We start from the raw sequence: 22,595 nt of genomic DNA, 5'->3' as shown, positions 1-22,595 counted from the left end.
GCCAAACTGAAGATGTAAAAACATGTCAGCAGTGACAGGATATAAAAGCATACAGTTGGACCTTTGTATCCAAGGGTTCTGCAACCACAGATTCAGCCAACAATGAACCAAAAACATTTGGAAAAGGCAGGACCAGCAGCTCACACCTGTAATCTGAGCACTTTGGGAGGCCAAGATGGGCGGATCACCTGAGGTCAGGAGTTCAAGACCAGACAAAATGGTGAAACCCTGTGTCTACTAAAAATACAAAAATTAGTCAGGTGTGGTGGCCCACATCTGTAATCCCAGCTACTCAGGAAGCTGACAAGGGAGAATCACTTGAACTTGAGAGGTGGAGGTTGCAGTGAGCTGAGAACTGCACTACAATCTGGGCAACAGAGCAAGACTCTGTCTCAAAAAATATGTATGTTTTTGTTTATTTATTTTTCATACATTATATATAAATATACATTACTTATATTTGAAAAATAAAAATAATACAACTTTTAAAAACAAAAATACAGTACAACAGCTATTTACATTGCATTTTCATTGTGTTATTATTGTAAGTAACGTAGAGATGACAAAGTATTTGGGAGGATGTGTGTAGGTTGTATGCAAATGCAACTTGCCATTTTCTAGCAGGAACTTGAGCATCCTTGAATTTTGGTATCCGAGTCGGTATACAACTATATAGAGTGGATACGAGTGAGCCCAACTACTTAGGGTGGTCAGAGCAAAAGCAACAGCAAACTTACCAAAACATTATGCACTGGGCCCTTTACAAAGGTTCTCTGTTTATTCTTCACTGCAAATTGACAGTGTTCATTTCATCATACCCCTTTCACAAATAAAACAGACTCAGAAAGGTTCAATATCTCACTCAAGGTCGCAATACTAGGAAATGGGAGAGCCAGCATTCAAATCCAGATCCAGTCTCCAAAGTTCATATTCTTTCCACTGAGAGACTGCACAGCAGAACACGGCAATGGGCAGCAAGCCTGGCCTTCATGCCTTCTGGCCCTCTAAAGCCAACTTCTCCTTAGGCAAGACCTGCCTGACTGCCCAGACCCATGTACCTCTAAGAGGAGAGGTGACAGGGTCTCCTGAATGCCCTGTCCTGGTTAAGACAGCACCACAGGGTAAGATGCACAGACAGCCTCAAACTCACCCTTCCTGTCCTGTTAACTAATGCCCCTTGCCCAGAGATCATATTATCAGGTCAACTTCCACCTCTGGGGAAAAGCTCCACAAAACCATCCTTTGATTATAGAACTTTCTCTCCTACTGGGTGTACCAAAGGTGTCAAATCGCTGTGCCCTTCCTCTCCCAACCCCTACCCAAACCACAGCCTCTGAAGGGACAGCACTATATAGGACATGATTCCACACACCCTTCCCTAACCAAGCCATCCATGCCAGTTACACCTGAGTGGACACCTGACTCAATGATAGGCACCGGCTGAATCATCAGCTTAACATTCAAAGAGTACATCTACCCCACAGAATGGGCTCAAAAATTGTCCACAAGCAGAAAATACTTATCTCCATATCAATTGTCTCATTTCAAATCTCTTTTAATTTGCATTTGTTTAGATTTCAAGAAGGGCAAGAGATAAGAGGCCACAAGAAAAGAAGAACTGTTGAAAATATTACAACTAAGATAAGGGGAGAAGAAAAGCAAAGCACACTGCCATGTGTGTACCTACGCAACTGTCTTGCATGCTCTGCTCATGTACCCCAAAACCTATAATCCAATAAAAAATTAAAAAAAAAAAAAAAAAAAAAAAAAAAAACATGCTTGTGTGGCGTTTCCTGTGGTGCAAAACCTAAAGGGACTTAATTTTCCTTTTGGAAAACACAGTAAGATACACAGATTGCTATTTTCACATTAGTGCTTGCCTTATGTGATACTCTCTTTTTTAAAAAATGATTATCAGTCTAACCATAATCATGGCTTATCATCAGCTGAATGCCTTTCTCCCTCCCTCCAATGGCACACTCACCCCACTTGCACTGCCTTCTGAAAGTTGTGCTCACTGGAGAATACTTCACAGTCTTATAACCAGACAGCTTACTTCAAGGTTCAAATTCCACCTTTCCTTTCCCCCACCCCCAATGTCTCCCTTTCCACTCTCCCCTTGCCTCCCCACAGCCCTTCTCTCTCCCTTTCTTTCTGGGCTGTGGAAAGAATCGATTAAGCTCCTGTCCACATTTGCAGCAGGCCTCTTTCTCTTTCCTGAGACTTCTTCAGCTGCAGGGAGACCCAGGTCCCAGTTGGGGCATTGTTGCGTTGGCCCAGGGGCTGAGGGGGTGGGTGAGGGGGTTCGAGTCCAGCAGATGCCTTTTTTGTCAAAGACAAAGGCCCCCCAGCGAGCCTCTCCTCTTTCCAGCACTTTCATCCCCTTCAGATCAAAGGCCTGCTCTGCATATGAAAGGCGCCGCCCACTACTCGGCTCAGAGTGGCCTGCACAACCCCACCAGCCTCCCCGAGCTGGAACAAAGGGCTTCGCATCTGTTCAAGTGCAGGCCTCACCTTCTGGAGTGTGGGGTTGTTGTGTCTTCCTTTTTTCTTAGTTCACTTTTGAGAGCCATTCGGTCCCTTGAAGTATAGTTTGGAAGCAATAGGAGAAGGGTCTTCCTTGCCCTCAGACCATTCACCCAGATAATTTTTTAAGACACCTTGAGGGTGTCCGGTCCTTGCCGCCCCACCTCACCTAGCTCTCCAGGCAGTGGGGAATGTCCTCAAGCTCATTTTCTACCTTCACAGCCACCCTTTCAAATACCTCCTCCCTTACCTGAAAAGGAACTATTCCCTTGGAAGAATCTAGAGCGGCCCCCTCAAAGCAAGATGGTGGTGAAAGTCCTGCTGCTCTGTCATGTTAATGGAGGCTGCCAGATGGGAGCTAAAGCTTCCACACACTTCTTTGGATGTCCAGGTCTGCTTTTTGGCAGAGGTAGGGGGAAGTGCTTCTTAAAACTTGGACCTGAGTTCTCACCAAAAGGACTCAAGCATAAGGAGGAGACAAACTGATCTTCAGTGACGTTTTAGCCTGAAGAAGTGAGAGCACACAGAGCCTGGAAGGCGCATATGGCTAACTGGGCCCTCCCTCCCTTTTCCTCGCACTGCCTCCTGGACGCCCACCAAGCCTTCTGCTCGCTTTAGTCACATCTCCTGACCACTTCTTCTCCTTTTCAATCAGTTCAGCTCCTGCCCTGACTTCCAAGGCTGAATGAGCACATCCATCTTCTCCTGTTATGCACTAAACTGTGTCCCCTCCAAAAGTCATGTTGAAGCTCTAACCCCCAGTGTTACCACATTTGGAGAAAGGGCCTTTAAGAAGGTAATTAAAGTTGAATGAGGTCATAAGGGTGGGTCCCTGACCCAACAGGACTGTGACCTTATAAAAAGAGGAAGAGACACCAGAACTGTCTCTCCCAGTGCCCGCAGAGAAAAGACCATGTGAGGTCGCTGCAAGAAGACAGCATCTGGAAGCCGAGGAGAGAGGATTCGCCTTGATCTTGAACTTGGAGCCTCCAGAACTGTGAGACACGTTTCTGTTGTTGAAGCCACCCAGGCTATGGTATTCTGTTACAGCAGCCCACACAGGCTGATATACTTCCTTCCCCCAAATTCCACACAATGCTGGGGTAACAATAAGGATAAATACTAATTTCTCCTCTCCAAGTCCTAGTAAATGTACAACCTCTACCAAGCACTTCCAGACTATCTCAGGAGATCCCCATTCTTCTAACTTTTACTGCTTGGTAGGTAAGTTTCCTTGACATTTTATAAAGTTGTGACAAGAAAATCCAGTTTCAAGACTATGTCAACAAACTAGGAGGACTGATATGAAGAACTAAATCAAAGCACAGCAAAGTTAAGTTAATTCCTTAACTACCTATGAACTTGTGACTGGGACCAGTTAAGCATGAGAGCTAGGCAGTTCATCTAAATGGTTATAAACTGTATCACTTCCACAGAGTCTCTGGCGTTTTTCTTAATTTTCTCCAGTATCCATGTCAGGTTTTCCCTTGTAGAATGAACTACATGGGAAACTACTTGATACCACACTATCAAGTCCACACACAAAGTAACTCAGTAAAAGTCAAATACTCACTCCCCAGCTGTCTCAGTTCCCAGATTCCCGATGTCTCCCTCCTGACGGCCCAGGGTCCTGAGGTTAACACAGCCAAGGCTCCCAGCAAAGAGCCAACCGCAAACACCACTGTAGATGAGTGTCTCACCCTACCCGGCCACACTCAGCGGCCAGATGCCTTGCCTTGCAGCACTGCTGTGTGCTATCCATCCCTCCACTTTATTTTTTATTTTGTTAGAGACAGAGTCTTGCTCTGTCACCCAGGCCAGAATGCAGTGGTACAATCATAGCTCATTATAGCCTCAAACTCATGAGCTCAAGTGATCTTCCTGCCTTAATCTTCTGAGGAACTAGGTCTACAGGCACTCACCACCATGCCCAGCTAATGTTTTATTTTTTATAGAGATGGGGTCTTACTCTGCTGCCCAGGCTGGTCTTGAACTCCTGGCCTCAAGCAATCCTCCTGACCCCGCCTCCCAAAGTGCTAGGATTAAAGACTTGAGCCACCATGTCCAGCCTCTCTCTCCCCACTAAAAATAGCTTCTGTATAGCCCTTCTACCCATGAACACACTGGGGCTTCCCAGTCTCACACTCTAGCTCCCTCCAACATCATCTTCCATCGGACCCCTACACAAACGCTCGACCCAGCCTGCTACCCTATGGCCAGCACAGCACAAATTTTCCAGGATTTGTCTGCACTTTTGGCCCATTCAGAATAGCTCTCTGTTTTTCCTACCTGACTAAATCCTGGCCTTCCTTTAAAAATCCAGCTCAAATTCTAGTATGTTCATTAATCTGGATAACATTTAGAAAATAAAATGTGTATACCTTTTCCCCATCAGTCACATTCTTGGGCAATTTTTCTACCATGACAGCCCCAAAGGAGGAAAGGAGAAAAACTGGGTTCATGAGGACAGGCTGTGCCCAAAATCCACCCCACGTGCAGGGGTGTCTGTCACTTCTCCTTCCAGCGATCATGGGCCTTGGGACAGCCTTCATTTTCAGGCTCTTCAACCAATATGAGGCTCCCTGAAGTCCAGGACTGGTCTGGAGAGAAGCTATAAAACTGCATCACACATGGTTCCATAGTGTAATGGTTATCATGTCTGCTTTACACACCAAAGGACCCAGGTTCAAACTCTAGTGGAACCGTGGGGTGGTTGATTCCCATTTGGCTGCACACAGTGGTCCACGCCTGGAATCCCCGTACTTTGGGAGGCGGAGGTGGGAGGATCATTAGAGGCCAGGAGTTTGAGGCCAGCCAGGCAACATAGCAAGACCCCATCTCTATAGAAATAAAAAATTTTTTTAAAAACCCGCACCACAGATCCAAAAACTACCCCTCACAAGCCAAGGAAGGAATCCGCCCCCTCAGCCCATGAGCCACACACCCACTACTGCCCTTGGGGTATGTTTAACTTGCATTTTTTTATTGTTTGAGAGTTACCCACCAGGAAAATGTCACTAACATTATTATGTAAGCAGCATCTCTGCCCTGATGGCAGGAAAAAATGAGTCTGGGAAGGTTAACAGAAGAGAAAAAGTCAGGGTAAAGATGGATGGAAACAGCCAGCAAAGGGTAGATGCTGTGCTTCGGTCTTTTGATACAGTATGGCCGGATTGAGCTATGAGAAAACTACCTCCCTCCAATTGCACCCAGCAATTAGTAAACTCCCACATGTGCTAGAAACTATGCTACACCCACACCAAAAAAAAAAAAAAAGTGGGGGGGTGTTAAATCAAGATCCTTGTTCTCTAGGAGTTTATGTGTCAGGCCAGGAGACAAAATAAACACCTAGAAAGTTAATCATCAACAAAAGAATTAAATAACCATAAGTCTGGTAATTCAAAAGACACCGTATGGCAGCAAATGAGCAACTTCTCATTGGTGGTATGGACAGCAGACGCTATGAGTTGTGGAGAAAAGAGGGTCTTCCGAATCCTGCAACTTGAGGTAACACACAGTGGCAATACAAGAACAGGAAGAGAGCAGAGACCAACCAACTTACGTGTGCATCAGAATCACACAGAGGGCTGGTTAGACCAAAGATGGCTGGCCCCACCCCTGGAGTTTCCAGTTCAGGGGGTCTAGGATGGAGGTCCCAAATTTTGCATTACTAACAAGTTCCAGGTGATGCTGATGCTGCCAGTCCAGGGACACACGTTGAGAACCACTGGCCCCCTAAATATTCCACATCACAGGTAGGAAACTGGCAGTCCAAATGGCCTCTTTGGCTCTTGACTCAGTCTTGTTTATTTTTTGGAGAGATGGAGGTCTCACTATGGTGTCCAGGCTGGTCTCGAATTTCTGGGCTCCAGTGATCTTTGCTAAGACAATTAGCCACAATGCAAGCACCTGCCATGAACTTGGCACAGCTGGATGCTGTCCTCCCCACCGCACACATCAAGGTGAAAAACCTTCTACACAAGGTTTTCACTTTGACTGGACACCTAAAATCAGACAGCTTTGAAATGATGTCAAAATCTCCTTCCATGCTCAAACTTTGCAACTTTACTATGGGTCTATGTTATGGGCTTAACTGTGTAAACTTAAATTCATATGTCAAACTTCTAAACCTCCCCTGCCCCTGCTGTACCTCTGAAAATGACTATTTGGAGATAGAGCCTTTAAGTTAAAAGGGCCGGCCATAATCCGGTATGACTGGTGTTTTTATAAGAAGAGGAAATTAGGTCACAGACACACAGAGGGACAAGGACATGAAGACACAGGGAGAAGATAGCCATGTGCAAGTCAAGGAGAGAGGCCTTGGAAGAAACCAACCTTGCTGACTCCACATTCTCAGAGTTCTGGCCTCTAGAACCGTGAGGCAGTCATTTTCTGTTGTTTAAGCCACCCAGTGTGTGGAACTTGGTTTAGAGCAGCCCTAGCAAACTAATACAAGCCCTCACGTCCACTGAAGGTACCTAACAGTGATTCTACTTCATCTCCAAGGGAGAGGACCAGAGAAAAACAAGAAGAAAACTCCAGTCTCGTGCTGTCAGAATCCCTTTCCTAGCCTCCTTTTCTCTGCATATTTCCTTCTCTCTTCCATGCTCCACAGTTTCTCCCCTCTGCCTACTAGGCAATGGCTCCTGCTTTCTGAAGTGTCACAGCAAAAGCAGAGTCAGAGTGAGGGGTTGTTGGAGAGGTGGAGAAGGTGTGAGGGGTCACCCCCAGATCACCCACAGACAGAAGCCAAATGTAGGCCATGTTCGAGAGGCAGAGCCAGGGTTGGGGGGAATGTGAGGGGTTGACAGGATCTTGAAAGTTCTAGATCCAGAAAGGGAGCTGGGAGCAGTGGGGGCAGGGGGGTGCCCAGGCAGGTATCAGGCCCTCAAGCTTAGATTCAGTCACAAGTTGCCTCAGACATCTGCCAACACTTTCCATCAGCCTGTTAATAGATTTACAGGGCCATCCAATGGGGTGTTACCCTACAGCAGTGGTCCCCAACCTTTTTGGCACCAGGAACAGGTTTTGTGGAACACAATTTTTCTACAGACCACGTTGGGGGATGCTGTTGGGGGATGGTTTGGGGATGATTCAAGCACATTTCATTTATTGTGCACTTCATTTCTATTATTATTGCATTGTAATATATAATAAAATACTTCTACAACTCACCATAATGTAGAATCCATAGGAGCCCTGAGCTTGTTTTCCTACAACTAGACAGTCCCATCTGGGGATGATGGAGCACAGTGAGAAATCAGGTACCAGATTTTCATAAGGAGCACGCAACCCAGATCTCTCATGCACAGTTCACAACAGGCTTCACGCTCCTATGAGAATCTAATGGTGCCACTGACTCAACAGGAGGAGGAGCTCAGGCAGTAATGCAGTGACAGGGAACGGCTGGGGAGCAGCTGTAAATACAGATGAAGCTTCAGTACCTGTCTGTGATCTGAGGGTTGGGGATCCCTGCCCTACAGCATTTCAAAATCACTTCTGGGCCTGGGTTGTGTCAGCAACCATCGGCAGACAGCAGCGAAGTCCCAGATAGCACAGAGCCTCCCAGAAAGTCAGGCAGTGGCAACCCACCTGCCTGTATTATGCTCGGCGATAAACAAGCTCACCTGCCCAAAGCACCTGCAAGAGCAGAGACTCCATGTGAGCTGCAGTTCTCACCCGAGTGTTGAGTAGCTAATGTGGTCTCTCCTGTTAGGATTCCTCATTTTATGATTCTGCAGCTCTCGCTGAAGCTCCCCAAGTTCTAAATGACTGTGAATGCAAAGGGAAGAACCTTGTGGAAGAGTTCAGGGAGGGAGGTCGGCACAAAAAGTGTCAGGAGGGACAGAGAAAAAGCATACAGAGAAGAAAGGCCCTAATGCCTGTGGCATGCCATGATGCTACACCACCAGCAACCGCTTTAGGGTCCAGGGCAGCCTCCACTTCCTCTGTCCCTGGGCCATGAAGCACTTTGACACCAAGACCTTAACCAGCTTCTGGGAGGATCCCAGATAACAACTTGTCCCCAGTTCCACCTGTCTCCTTGACCTTCTTCCTCTCCTCCAAGTGGGGTAGACTCTGCCTCAACTACCCCTACCTAGAAGGTGGACTCCAGACCTGAAGGAACCTGCGCCTGCTAGAAGGCAGTGATCAGGGGCCCAGTGGAGGCACTATATCAACTGCACACTTTTTACCGTGGAGACATGCTGGGAGTTATTCCTAAAGTCTAGAGATGTCCGTGGGCTGATCCACCAAGCAGGTGCAAGGAAGAGCTGGCTGCTGGGGTTTCACAGGAGCTCTCTACTGCCAGCCTAGTCCACCAGGCCAGGAGGCAGGGATATAAGGCAGGAACTAGGCTGCGCTTCCCTTCAAGTGCCTTCTTAAGACCCCAAAAGCAGCTGGGCAGGGTCAGACACAGCCTAGGCATGGTCAGGACCCCAGCAGCATGTGTGGCATCCAGGAACCTATACAAAAATAGGTACAAAAATATCTATAGAAACTTTTTTTGAAGTATGCTTTGGACTTTAGAGGGGCAGCCCGGAGCCAGGGGAAGGCAAGATCAACATTTGCTTTGTCTTTGAATCCCCGGAATTAGAAACAGAGTTCCTCACCTATGCTGAGTGCTTAAGAAATGTGTCCCAAAAAAAAACTGGCCATAAAAAGAAAGACAACTCAAGCCCTGAGCAGGCCCATCCCCAGATGGAAACAGAGCTAAAGTCTGCGCCTGGAAGTTCATGAGCTTCACCGCCAGCCATTCAGGTACAAAGTTGATTTGATTTTCTACTTCTGGTCAAAAAAATCAGAAACTGAAGGGATATCCAACATGAAAAAATGCTGCAGAAGACACTCCTGAGGGAGCTAAGAACCCACCCACACTTTCAATTTATGATGACACTGTCCACCTACAACATCTGTACTGACACCTGTGAGAAAGCAGAGACAGGGTTTATTCAAGGAATAGGTGTGTTCGGCTCTGGGGATCCCTACAGTAACTGCAGCACTTGAGCCCAGCCATGTTTAGGAACAGGAAATAATACGTATCAATGTTGGGAAAAAGCATAAAAAAGCAAAAGAATGGGATAAAAGCAAATTGTTCCCACATGAGACTTCATTAAGATGTCAGTCGATAGCTACGCAGCTCTTAGAAAGGCTGTATTCCAGTTTTTTAAGTCATCAGTGCATATTCACATTGTGTTGTGTTTCAACCCAGGTACCTACAAGTTGACTGGTCTCCCACTGGTCTCTCTAAGCTCTGCACGTTGAAATCTGACTATCCCACATCCTACCTGGCTGACACATTCAGCAGCTGCCAACAATCATTCACAAGCACCTCGCTCATGACAGTGCAGGGAATACAAGGACCAGAGCTGGGAATACACGGACCAAGAGTGCAGGGCCCAGCCTGACAGGGCCTGCATCTGCTGGGAGGCAGTGATCACGAGCCCACTGGAGGCTTCCACGGGACCCTTAAAAGCCTGCAAGTTTCAAGTCTGCACTTGAAATCTTCATCAGGGAAGTAATGTGAGAGCTGACTCAACCCTTGGCCAGAGGGACAGCACAGGGAAGGGCTTCAGGCAGAGGAGACAGTGTGGGCCTGCACAGGACCAAGCTGCCTGGCTGAGGTCATGATTAAGGACATTGTATGAATCAATCTGCCCATATTTTAGGAAGCGTTCCCTTTCAGAGAGTTTACATATTTTTCCTAGGCCTCTATTTTAAACCAAACCTATCAAGGAAAAATAGAATGTCAGGATCTCCATCTTCAGGTGTCTTCCAAATTGATCATGGAAAATGTGGAAAAGTCATCTATGAGCATCATGGTCAATTTTTTTTTAAAAAATGAGACCTCCTGGCCGGGCACAGTGGCTCAAGCCTGTAATCCCAGCACTTTGGGAGGCCGAGGCGGGTGGATCACAAGGTCAAGAGATCGAGACCATCCTGGTCGACATGGTGAAACCCCGTCTCTACTAAAAATACAAAAACTTAGCTGGACATGGTGGTGCGTGCCTGTAATCCCAGCTACTCAGGAGGCTGAGGAAGGAGAATTGCCTGAACCCAGGAGGCAGAGGTTTCGGTGAGCCGAGATTGCGCCATTGCACTCCAGCCTGGGTAACAAGAGTGAAACTCCGTCTCAAAAAAAAAATGAAACCTCCTGCTTTTACTGGAATTTATACTGGGGAAGCCAGAACCCCTCAGCCAATTGCTCCTCTAAGTCTGGCAGGTGGCAGCGCTCAGTCCATGCAGGTGCACCTGACAGCAATAACTTCAGGAGAAAAATGTATGTTCCAAGTTCCGAGCTAAGGAATCCAGGAGAGGCCAACCCAGAGATTCCTTCCTTATCTGTAAGAAACATCGATCCCCTGGCCCATCTTATGGAACATGGGCCACACAAGGGACTGAGGCCCTGTGCTTTGAGTTAAATGAGGGTTGCCATATAGGTGCAGGTGCTAAGTGAAGGTGCTATCTCAACTGCATGCTTTTTACCAGTGATTCGGATTCTCCTGTCCAGCCCACTGCCACAGGATCACCCTGTAAGTCAGTCCTCTCAATAAACACTGTGTCTCATTTGCTGGCTCTGGGTCTCTTCTTCAGCCTTTTGAACCTAGTGCCGTCCCCATTGAAGTCAATAGGGATCCCGCATGACACTCAGAGTCAGAGTTGGATTAGAAACAGGAGGTCTGAGAACCTAGGCCTGTCCTGCACTAATTCTTGCTGTGACCCCAAGCTGGCCCACCCTCTGCCTCTGGGTGGGCCTTTCCGGGGTTATTCCAGTGGGAAACTATCCCCAGTGGCTTCTGCTGGCTGATGCCCCACACTCTTCCCTTGGCCTCTGGAACAAAGACCTCCTAGCCTCAGGGTTTGTTCTTAAGACCCCAGGCACTAATGTGAGAACATGCAGAGACTGCAAAGTACAAAACAAACCACCACATGGTATCCTGGGGATTCTCTCCTTTAGGCCTGGCAGGCCACCCCTTCCTCAAAGAATCTGACCCCTCCTCCCTAGGAGTCTTCCTCAGGACAGCTAGCACCTCCCCAGCTCCCACTCCTCCAGCATCCACCTAGCCCTTAATCACCACAGGCTGAGAGAGGTGGCATCCTTCTAGGAATTTGCCCTTCCTCCCCAGCCAGACCACAGAGTCCTGGGGAGCGGGGCTGCCTCCACCAGTCCACTCTACCCTGGACCTTTCCAGAGAATCATCCTGGAGTCATTTGTTTCTTCTATTAGGTGACCAACCAAACTAAAGACAACTTGCTCCAAAGAAGCAAAGTCCACATCTTCTCCAATACCCCAAAACTATAGCTCAAGAATTGCAGTTTCATACAATCTAGAAGTATGTTCACTGGGCCTAAATCACTATTGAAGGTTTCACTGTTGGGGGTGGGGAGGAAGAGTCTCTTAAGCAGAGATAGTCATGTTGTTAGGGTCCTGAAGAACAAGAACTGGCAGTGACCATCTTACTGAAAAGTTAAGAGTGACAGCCAAAAGGGCAAATATGAAATATGTTAGTGCCATCTATTGGCAAGAGTAAACAATAACAAAGAAATGATGCTTTACATAATAGCAATTCAAATAAGAACACCTCAGCAACAACTTTGGGGTTTGCAAAAGGACTTTTACATCCAACTAACTGCCTCTTAGGATGTCAAAAGCCCAAAGATGCAGGCCTTGCATGTGGAAAGCAGAGGGAAACTCCACAACTGTTGTCTGCATTCATGTTCGCTTCAGCCTGTGACAAAAAGGAGCCCAAGCCAAGACATGACTGGGTCCCAGAGAACAGATTCCAATGCTGAGGAGACCGGAGATTTCCCAGATTCCCGCCCCACCCCACCATGACATCCAATCCATTGGTAGGAGAGTCCTATGTTTAGACAGGGCGAAGCAGGCATTGCAATGCCCCATGCCCAGAGCCTGTCCATAGATGCCTAGTGATGTGTGAGCATGGAGATGGGATTTAGCAAAACCATTTCTCTAGGGGAACCTACCTGGGCAGACAAGGGGGAAGTGACACACCACCCTGCTGAGCCCACTCCGCTGAGCCTCCAGGTTCAAGCTATGTGCTTCCTTCACAAAGGGAAAGCAATGTAGCCAGCAGTACCAAGCAGGCAAGAACTTTAGGTGAAGGAGAACAGGAATTCATAACTTGATTCAATACTGAGTGGCAAGGATGATGTTTGCCCTGAGATGACAAGATCAAATCCAGGCATCTGTGTCAGCGACATAACCTGTTGCCGGACTTCAGCTAGATTCAGGGATCTACACCCCACAAACCAAGAGCCATGAGGCCTACAGGGGTCAGGAAGATGAGTTAAAAGAAGTCAACAGGGCTAGGTGAAAGGCAATAGGGAGGAGTGGGGACTGCAGCCAACTGGAAAGACAACATTGGCCCCATCTAAAGGGAGCAGCTGGTGTCAGTCCAGCCAACTGCTACTATTTGGGAGTATGGCTCCAGCACTCCAGATCTTCTGATGGCTCAAGAGAAACCAGGCTGTTCTCCATATGATATTTCTCAATTTTTAAATATTGTCAATTTAGTCGTTAAAAAGGAAAAAAATAGCATGCTAATCACATAAAACAGAGCTGCGAGCCGGATTCAGCCCATATGCCTCTTATTTGCAACCTCCACTAACTCTTCTGTTGTATGCTTTTGCCCTCTTTTCCTTTAACTTCTTTTTAAAACAATATTTGTCTAAGGAAAACTAAGGAGAAAAACAATTTCCCTTTGCAAAATCAATGGTACCACCCATCTTGAGAAGTTCAAGAGTTAAATATAAAATTATCAGTGAGGACTGTCTCATATTAGATACTATATGTTCACTCCCTTCTGCTTATACCTGTAATATTTATGAAGTGCTTTCCAATTTGCTGTTCTTATTTGCCTCTGACAACAGGATGGTAGGGCAAGTTTTAATATCCCCGATTGAAAGATGACAAAACTAAAATTCAGAGAAGTTGTGACGGTCAAAAGTGACACACTGAGGCCAGGTGTGGTGGCTCACACCTGTAATCCCATCACTTTCAGAGGCCGAGGCAGGAAGATCGCTTAAGCAGAAGTTCAAGACCAGCCTGGCCAACATGGTGAAACCCCACCTCTACTAAAAATACAAAAGTTACCCAGGCGTGGTGGCAGGTGCGTGTAATCCCAGGCAGGAGGATCGCTTGAACCTGGGAGGTGGAGGCTGCAGTGAGCTGAGATCATGCCACTACACTCCAGCCTGGGCAACAGAGTGAGATTTTGTCTCCAAAAAAAAAAAAAGTTATTGAGCTGTATACTCACATTATGAGTATTTTATGGTTTCTCTCTAGAAATGAAACATAGGGAAGTTACATGAAAAAAAGACTCTTAAGAACAAGTGATGGCCGGGTGTGGTGGCTCACACCTGTAATCCAAGCACTTTGGAGGCCAAGGCAGGCGGATCACCCGAGGTTGGGAGTTCAAGACCAGCCTGACGAACATGGTGAAACCCCGTCTTTATAAATAAATAAATAAAATAAGAACAAGTCATGTTTTCCTCCTAAATTTAAACAACTCTATCTTGCTAGCTTAACTTCAAGGTCTTATAAGAAATTTAGTTTATACATCTTAAACACCTACATAAACCCTAAGAATGTGTTATAAAATAAACATGACACTGTAGTCTATAATAATAGTGCTCTAAAATAGCTCTTAAATATATTATCTTAAGAGACAGTGTTGCACAACTTCCTTCAAAGATACTTTGCTTGAGCTAATATTTTACTTTCAAGACATTTTCCCCAACTGGGAGTATGAAAGAAGACTTTGACTCAGATTAAAATACTTACGAATTTCAAACTCATTCGGTCAAAATCAATAAGCCTGCAAATCAAAGCACCTTTCTTTTTCAAAATATTATATTAAATGAAGACATTGAAACAGTTATAACATTGGCTCTTTGGGTTTCCATAATAATGCATGAAAATCTTCCCCAGGAGATCAATGCAGATAATTAATGATCCCTTATCTTATCTATAAATCTCAGTGTGCCAAACAAATACTACAGCATATAGAATAGCATCTGAGTACTTATTAATAATTATAGAATTTTAGCAAGATAAGTTTTCTAGAGATATAATTATCAACTCAGGAACATTACTTTTAGGCTGTTACATGTCCTTACACCTTTTAAATAACAGTCCTACTTCAGTATGTCAAAATCTTCTAAGACTGAGCTATTTGGATTAACAGTAATCTCAAGTTCTGAGGAGCAAAATCTCAAGGCCACCCACTGAGAATATTTACAAAACAAGAACACATTATTTCATAATGCAAAACTCCTATTGGTCTCCAGAAGTATCTAATGTATTTTAAACAAGTTTCACGGAAACAACTAAACAATGACACTTTAATAAAGTATTGCTTATGAGAATTGAAGAACCAACTTCTTGAACATCAACCTAAATTTCAATGCCCTGGGGTAGGATCTTTAAACCATGGGTAAGAGGAGCATAACTCTGCCTAGGAAAGGAACTGGGCAGTAACCTGAAGAGGGACAATAGTGACCTCAAAGAGACTGCTGTCACCTAAAACAGCAATGGCCAGTATAATTTTCAAACCAGGCCATGTCCTGTGACAATCAGGTGTGGCAGCCACATGTCCATCCACAATCTCTCAAAGCAGCTTCTTTTTTTTTTTTTTTTTTTGAGACAAAGTCTTACTCTGTCACCCAGGCTGGATGGTGCAGTGGCACAGTCTCCACTCACCGCAACCTCTGCCTCCTGGGTTCAAGCAAGTCTCCTGCCTCAGCCTCCCAAGTAGCTGAGACTACAGGCGCACACCACCACATCCAGCTAATTTTTGTATTTTTGGTAGGGACAGGGTTTCAGCATTTTGGCCAGGATGGTCTCAATCTCTTGACCTTATGATCTGCCCGCCTCAGCCTCCCAAAGTACTGGGATTATAGGTGTGAGCCACCGCACCTGGCCTCAAAGCAGCTTCTTAATGAAGGATCTCAATTAAAATGCATTTTAAAAGCACACAGTATTTGTTGGAATGATAAGAAAAAACAAGTTTTCTTTCTGGGCAATACTCAAATAAGTGATGTAACTAACCACCTGGCTTTTTTTTAACCCCCCAGAAAAGCATTTTTGAGCAAAGACAATTTCTAGACAAGCTATGCCCATGGTCCATTACCTGCACTGGAACTCAACAGATTCACCCATGCTACCAAATGCCACCAAGACTTTTATGCAAAGAGAGTTTTACCTGTGAAAAGTTCAACCCATTCAATGGATGGCACTGCTCTTCCACCTTTTCCACTGCCCCAGTCTGTTTCTTCAGCCTCTCAGCCTCCTGGGCAAGGAACAAGTCTAAGACAGGCACCCCACGGGACTTAATGTCCACTTCAGTCAGGGAGTTGACCATGAGCATCACCCAGACAGGCCTCTTGCGCTCCCAGTTCCCAGCAATGGCATTGAAGAGGTAGTCTGCGTAGAGCCCCTTGCCGCGCTGGTCTGGGGTCATCCACGAGGGCATCATGAGCTTGACATATTCCAGGTGGCGCTTGAGGCGACAGTAGATGTCCCTGGGGAGCACGTCTTGGAGGTTCTCGCCCTGCGGCAGCATCTGACAGCTGGTGAGAGCTGAGATAGTATAGGGGTCTGTGAGGTCCAACTCAAAGTACACAATGCTGCTCTGCAGGAAAGCCTCCTTAGAGTTGTCGGGGATGAAGTCCCAGACCCGAGTGTACGGGACATGGATCGTGCCAAAGAAGTAAGATGGCGGGTCTCGCTTAATGGTCCACAAAAAAGAATTCAACTCACTTTGCTAAAAAAAAAAAAAAAGAGGCAACATAAAGGTATAATATGGGGGGAGGGGTGGTCAGGAACCTGTGAGAGGAAATGAATTAGTCACATTTCAAGAGAAAAGATATCAGAATAGGATTTAGACTTTTGAGTTCACGTAGATTCACCTGCCAGGACAATCCATGTCCTAAATAGACAGGAGCAAACTGTTAAATCAGGGGCTCATTAGGACTCCAGTTTCAACCTTGGCTATACGTTGGGATCACCAGGGGAGCCTTAAAAGTAGCATATCTGGGCCCTACCTCCAAAGATTCTGATCTGATTGGTCTGGGGTGAGACCCACCTTTTCAATCAAAAAAGGGGGTGAGAACACCCCCTTTTCAATTAAAATGTTGATTCCAAGATGAGAAAGCAATAGCAGTCACCAGTTTTGAGTTTCTGCCATGCCTGCCCTAGCAACTGGGCAAGAGTTAAAGAAGTGAGTCTCAGGGGCCTGAAGGACATACCCGGTACCAGCCAAGAGACACCTGAGAAGTCCATTGTCTCTCAGGGAGACCTCATGGTCCCTGCTTTTTCAGATCTCAAAACCAGCATCCGAAACTCTGGCTACACACGGGAATCACCTGCAAAGCTTTCACAAGTCCAGTCCCTGGGTCCCACCCTAGAACAATCACATCAGAATCGCTGGAGGTGGGGCTCAGAGATGCTACCTTTTTCTGGGCAGGGGATGGGGGGAATGTAGTCTCGTCCTGTGTCCAGGCTGGAGTGCAGTGGCGCAATCTAGGCTCACTTCACTGCAACATCTGCCTCCCAGGTTCAAATGATTCTCCTGCCTCAGCCTTCCAAGTAGCTAGGACTACAAGCACTGTCCCCCACCACACCCAGCTAATTTTTGTATTTTTAGTAGAGACAGGGTTTCACCGTATTGGCCAGGCTGGTCTCAAACTCCTGATCTTGTGATCCGCCCGCCTTGGCCTCCCAAAGTGCTGGGATTACAGGCATGAGCCACTGCGTCGGTCACAGAGATGCTACTTTTAAAGCTCCCCTGGTGATCCCAACATACAGTCAAGGTTGAAACTAGAGCCCTAACAAGCCGCTGACTTCACAGTTTGCTCCCGTCCCTTTAGGACATGGATCATCCTATCACATTTCTTTCTCTCACAAAGCCTTCAGGTTCAATTGCAGAGATCTGGACGGTCTCTGCTGGATGAATTCTCTCTAAGCAGTTGCACATGCTGAGCAGTGGTGCATGTCCATCTGAGGCCAGGCCATTTCACTCCCAGCCCCTGAGTACCTCTCAGCCTCAACTGGCATTTATAATGTATCTGTTTATTAAAAGGCACTGTACAAAGAAGTGCACGGGGCAGCTCTCAAGGAATTGGGGTGTAAATGGCAGGCAAACTAGTGATAAGAACAGTTTATCAAGAAGGCTGGAAATGTAAAAATCCAGGTTTATAAAAATATATATATTTTGGCCAAGCATGGTGACTCACACCTGTAATCCCAGTGCTTTGAGAGGCTGAGGCCGGCAGATCACTTGAGCTCAGGAGGTCAGCCTGGGCAACACGGCAAAACCCTGTCCCCACAAAAAAAATACCAAAATGAATTGGGCGTGGTGGTGCACGCCTGTAGCCCCAGCTACTCGGGAGGCTGAGGTGGGAGGACTGCTTGAGTCCAGGAGACTACACCACTGTGCTTTGGCCTGAGCTAGAGTAAGACCTGTCTCAGAAAAAGAGAGAGAGAGAGAGAGAGAGAGAGAGAGAGAGAGAGAGAGAGAGAGAGAGAGAGAGAGAGAGAGAGAGGAGAGAGAGAAGGGAGGGAGAAAGGGAGGGAGGGAGAGAGAAAGGGAGAAAGAAATATTTGGAACATACTCCCTTTACCAAAGGGTTTGACTTCAGTCTTTTAAGTAATGTGCTTCCCTGGATTATGAAGTTTCAATCTACCATCAATTATTATTCATGGTAGTTATATTTTGTTAAGTTGCCACAAACACAAGATGAGCAAATATTAAACTGTCCTTCCTAGCGGAAACAGGGTTAAGTTCCTAGCGGAAACATAGGGTTAAGTAAGCCTCTGCTTGCAACATTTTCATCAACTGATCAATACGTAGCCTTGTTTTATGTGTGCTTCTACTGAAAGGCCCCTTATTGGCCAGGCACGGTGGCTCACCCCTGTAATTCCAGCACTTTAGAAGGTGGGGTGGGGAGGCAGTTCACCTGAGGTCAGGAGTTCGAGACCAGCCTGGCTAACATGGCAAAACCTCTTCTCTACTAAAAATACAAAAATTATCTGAGTATGGTGGTAGACGTATGCAATCCCAGCTACTCAAGGAGGCTGAGGCAGGAGAATCACTTGAACCCAGGAGGCAGAGGTTGCAGTGAGCCAAGATGGCACCATTGTACTCCAGTCCAGCAACAAGAGTGAGACTCCATCAAGAAAGAAAGAGAGAGGGAGAGAGAGAAGAGAACGGCACCTTATTTAATATATAATGTTCATTCATTAACACTGAACTCACAGCTGAAAGCACTATAAGTCATGCCTGAACTAAACATATTTAACACATGTGTTTTCTTTGTAAAGCACATCAAGTGCAAGACACTTAAGCACACTAGACAACTTCAGCACTACGCTGGGGGCCATTTTAAACAGTAAAATCATCTACCAAAGGCTTACCCCTGTTACTCTTGCACTGTAGGAGGCCAAGGCAGAAGGATTGCTTGGGCCCAGGAGTTCAACAGCAGCCTAGGCAACATAGTGAGACCGTGTCTCTATTAGCAAATAAAATTAATTTTTAAGTATAAAATCTTAAATAAAAAAACAGATAAATAAAATCTTTCAATTTGTAAATGTTGCCTCAATTTTCATAACTGTAAATAGAATACATCTCACTAGCCCCAAACCTGTGACTTTGGTTTTGTTTTTTGTTTTTTGAGGTGGAGTCTCACTCTGTCCTCGCCAGGCTGGAGTGTAGTGGCATGATTTCAGCTCACTGCAACCTCTGTACTGGGTTCAAGTGATTCTTCTGCATCAGCCTTCCAAGCAGCTGAGATACAGGCATGCGCCACCACACCCTGCTAATTTTTGTATTTTTGTAGAGACTGGGTTTCACTATGTTGGTGAGGCTGGTCTCAAACTCCTGACCTCAAGTAATCTGCCCAAGGTCTCCCAAAATGCTGGCATCACAGATGTGAGTAACTGCATCTGGCCTGATCTTGTTTTTTAAGGCATTTAAGTTGCAGTTACATAACCTTTTCTTTTTTTCTTTTTTCTTTTGAGACAGTTTCACTCTTATTGCCCAGGCTTGGAGTGCAATGATGCGATCTCAGGTCACTGCAATCTCTACCTCCCGGGTTCAAGCAATTCAGCCTACCAAGTAGCTGGGATTACAGGTGCCCACCACAACGCCCAACTAATTTTTTGTATTTTTAGTAGAGATGGGGTTTCATCATGTTGGCCAGGCTGGCCTCGAACTCTCAACCTCAGGTGATCCGCCCGCCTTGGCCTCCCAAAACACTGGGGTTACAGGCGTGAGCCACCACACCTGGTCATACCCTCCTTTTCAATAATTCAATAATAGGGCAAAATAAACCTAAAATCTGCTTGTGGCCCAGCTACCCCACTGAGATTTTTAATTTATTTTATTTTATTTTATTTTTTGAGACTGAGTTTTGCTCTTGTCACCCAGGTTGGAGTGCAATGGTGTGATCTCGGCTCACTGCAACCTCCACCTCCCAGGTTCAAGTGATTCTCCTGCTTCAACCTCCAGAGTAGCTGGGATTACAGGTGCCTACCACTACGCCGAGCTAATTATTGTATTTTTAGTAGAGACAGGGTTTCACCATGTTGACCAGGCTGGTCTCAACTCCTGACATCAAGTGATCCACCCACCACAGCCTCCCAAAGTGCTGGGATTACAGATGTGAGCCACCACACCCAGCCCCCCACTGAGTTTTTTTTTAAAGCCACTTCCTTTCTCTTTTTAAGATGGAGTTTCGCTCTGTCGCCAGTCTCCCAAGTAGCTGGGATTACAGGTGCATGCCACCATGCCCAGCTAATTTTTTTGTATTTTTAATAGAGATGGTGTTTCACAATGTTGGCCAGGCTGGTCTTGAACTGCTGACCTCAGGTGATCCGCCTGCTTTAGCCTCTCAAAGTGCTGGAATTACGGGCGTGAGCCATGGCGCCCAGCCAGTTTCTGCATTTGTAAAAGTTAAATTAATAAGCCCTGTCATAAACTTATGGTAATACACAAATTAGACAAGTAATTGTTAAATAAAAGAACAAATAAAAAAATATATTTTTTTGAAAAGCAATTTTAGGCCGGGTGCCATGGCTGATGCCTGTAAACACTTTGAGTGGCCAAGGTGAGCGATCATTTGCGGTCAGGAGTTCGAGATCAGCCTGTGCAACATGGTGAAACTCCAGCTATACTAAAAATACAAAAATTAGTCAGGCGTGGTGGTGCACACCTGTAGTCCCAGCTACTTTGGTGGGGAGGCTGAGGCAGGAAGATCACTTGAACCCAGAGGCAGAGGTTATAGTGAGCTGAGATCATGCCACTACACTCCAGCCTGAGCAACAGAGCAAGACACTGTTTCAAAAAAAGAAAAAAAAAATTTTAACTATTGATTGTTGAAGTAATATTAAGAGATGAACCTCGTACAGGGTCCCCAACCCCTAGGCAGCCTCTTATTCAGCAATGAGGGTCCCTGGGGCTATTTAAATACTTCAAAAATGAAATGGAAACTGTACATCTACCAAGAAAGCCTGCTAAGGCAAGTTAAGCAATCAAATGTCTCACTGTTGCTTAGAATTAGATCAACAGGGTAGAAGACACTGGTCAACTATAATATATGCTAATGAAAAGCTGACAGTAACAGTTATGTCTTTGGTTAATTGTAAACGGGTAACAATTATTACCTACAAATAGGTAGAGGCAGACTTCAAAGATTAATTTTCATTTGATTTGTTTCTTCATTTAGAGGTCTGGCTGGTGAAATGTCTGGGGCCACTGACCTACATAAGAGACCTAATTGCACAGCTTCCAGGCAGTCTACCCAAGAACTTCTACATGGTTTCCAACTGGGAGACACAGCAAGCAAACTGGAATGTTATTATTAAACCCATGGGCATCTGATTCATTGTCATCTATCAGGACACCATCATGTCAAACAAATATATTCCCAGAAAAACGAAACCCATACCACAGGATAATGGAGGGATGGGGTTCGTTTTGGTTCAGTTTTGGTTTGTTTTTATCCAAACACACTTAATCTGCCTCAGGCCCCCGTACAACCTCAAAATCCCTGCATTTCCCTTCAGAAGCAGTCTGTTCAATATGCATCCCTTTTCACTTTATTATTTATTTATTGTTGCCTTTTCAACTATTGCTTGTCTAGAAATAAGGTCACTGTATGATCTTTTCACTGAAAATGCTTAGATTTAAAACACATACACACACACACACACACACACACGTCTGGCCTCTAGCCATGTCATGACAGTACTAATGCTAAGAGCAGCTATTCACTGTGTGCCAGGCTCCACCCAAGCATTTCGCATGGACTGTCCCACTGCCTGCATCAACACAATTACTTCTGCTGAGCCTACCACGTGCCAGACACTGTTCCAGGCAGCGGGAATACAGCAGTGAGTGACACCCAGGTCCCTGTTGGTGCTAATTGCTGTGGAGAACATATAAGCCGGCTTTGAGTCTTTCAGCTTGGAGGAGGCTAAGGTATAACTTTCTGCAGTTGTCCCAAATCTGGGTTCATCTGACACCAGCCACCTCCGCCATGCCGCCTAAGCTGGACCCCAACGAGAGCAAAGTCGTATACCTGAGTTGCACCGGCAGTAAAGTCACTGCCATGTCTGTGCTGGCCCCGAAGATCGGCCCCCCTGGATCTGTCTCCAAATAAGGTTGGTGATCACATTTCCAAGGCAACTGGTGACTGGAGGGGTCTGAGGATTACAGTGAAACTGACCATTCAGAACAGACCCAGATTGAGGTGATGCCTTCTGCCTCTGCCCTGATCATCAAAGCCCTCAAGGAACCGCCAAGAGACAGAAACAGGAAAACATTAAACACAGTGGAAGTATCACTTTCAATGAGGTTGTCAACATTGCTCATCAGATGCAGCACTGATCTTTAGCCAGAGAACTCTCTGGAACTATTAAAGAGATCCTGGGGACTGCCCAGTTTGTGAGCTGTAATGTTGATGGCCTCATGACATCATAGATGACATCAAACATCACACAGTGGAATGCCCAGCTAGTTAAGAAGCACAAAGGAAAACATTTCAGTAAA

At 45.9% G+C, this 22,595-nt stretch overlaps 1 protein-coding gene and 1 long non-coding RNA gene across 4 annotated transcripts in view; one reads left to right on the top strand and one right to left on the bottom strand.

The window, feature by feature from the left end:
• TRABD2A (TraB domain containing 2A) overlaps window positions 1-22,595 on the bottom strand; it is a 65,461-nt gene that overhangs the window by 36,715 nt on the left and 6,151 nt on the right. For all 3 annotated transcript variants that reach the window (XM_008980420.4, XM_008980421.4, XM_078349002.1), the window contains exon 2: window positions 15,750-16,310. In XM_008980420.4, the coding sequence (XP_008978668.2) occupies window positions 15,750-16,310 (561 nt within the window). The remainder of the gene's footprint in view (window positions 1-15,749; window positions 16,311-22,595) is intronic.
• On the top strand, window positions 3,416-21,609 carry LOC128929590 (uncharacterized). The gene is made up of 3 exons (XR_008476247.2): window positions 3,416-3,523; window positions 19,974-20,071; window positions 21,271-21,609. It is a non-coding gene; the product is annotated as an uncharacterized LOC128929590 (long non-coding RNA).

The sequence above is a fragment of the Callithrix jacchus genome, chromosome 14 (genome assembly GCF_049354715.1).
Source record: "Callithrix jacchus isolate 240 chromosome 14, calJac240_pri, whole genome shotgun sequence".
NCBI lineage: Eukaryota > Metazoa > Chordata > Mammalia > Primates > Cebidae > Callithrix > Callithrix jacchus.
This window is presented reverse-complemented; position numbering and strand designations above follow the sequence as displayed.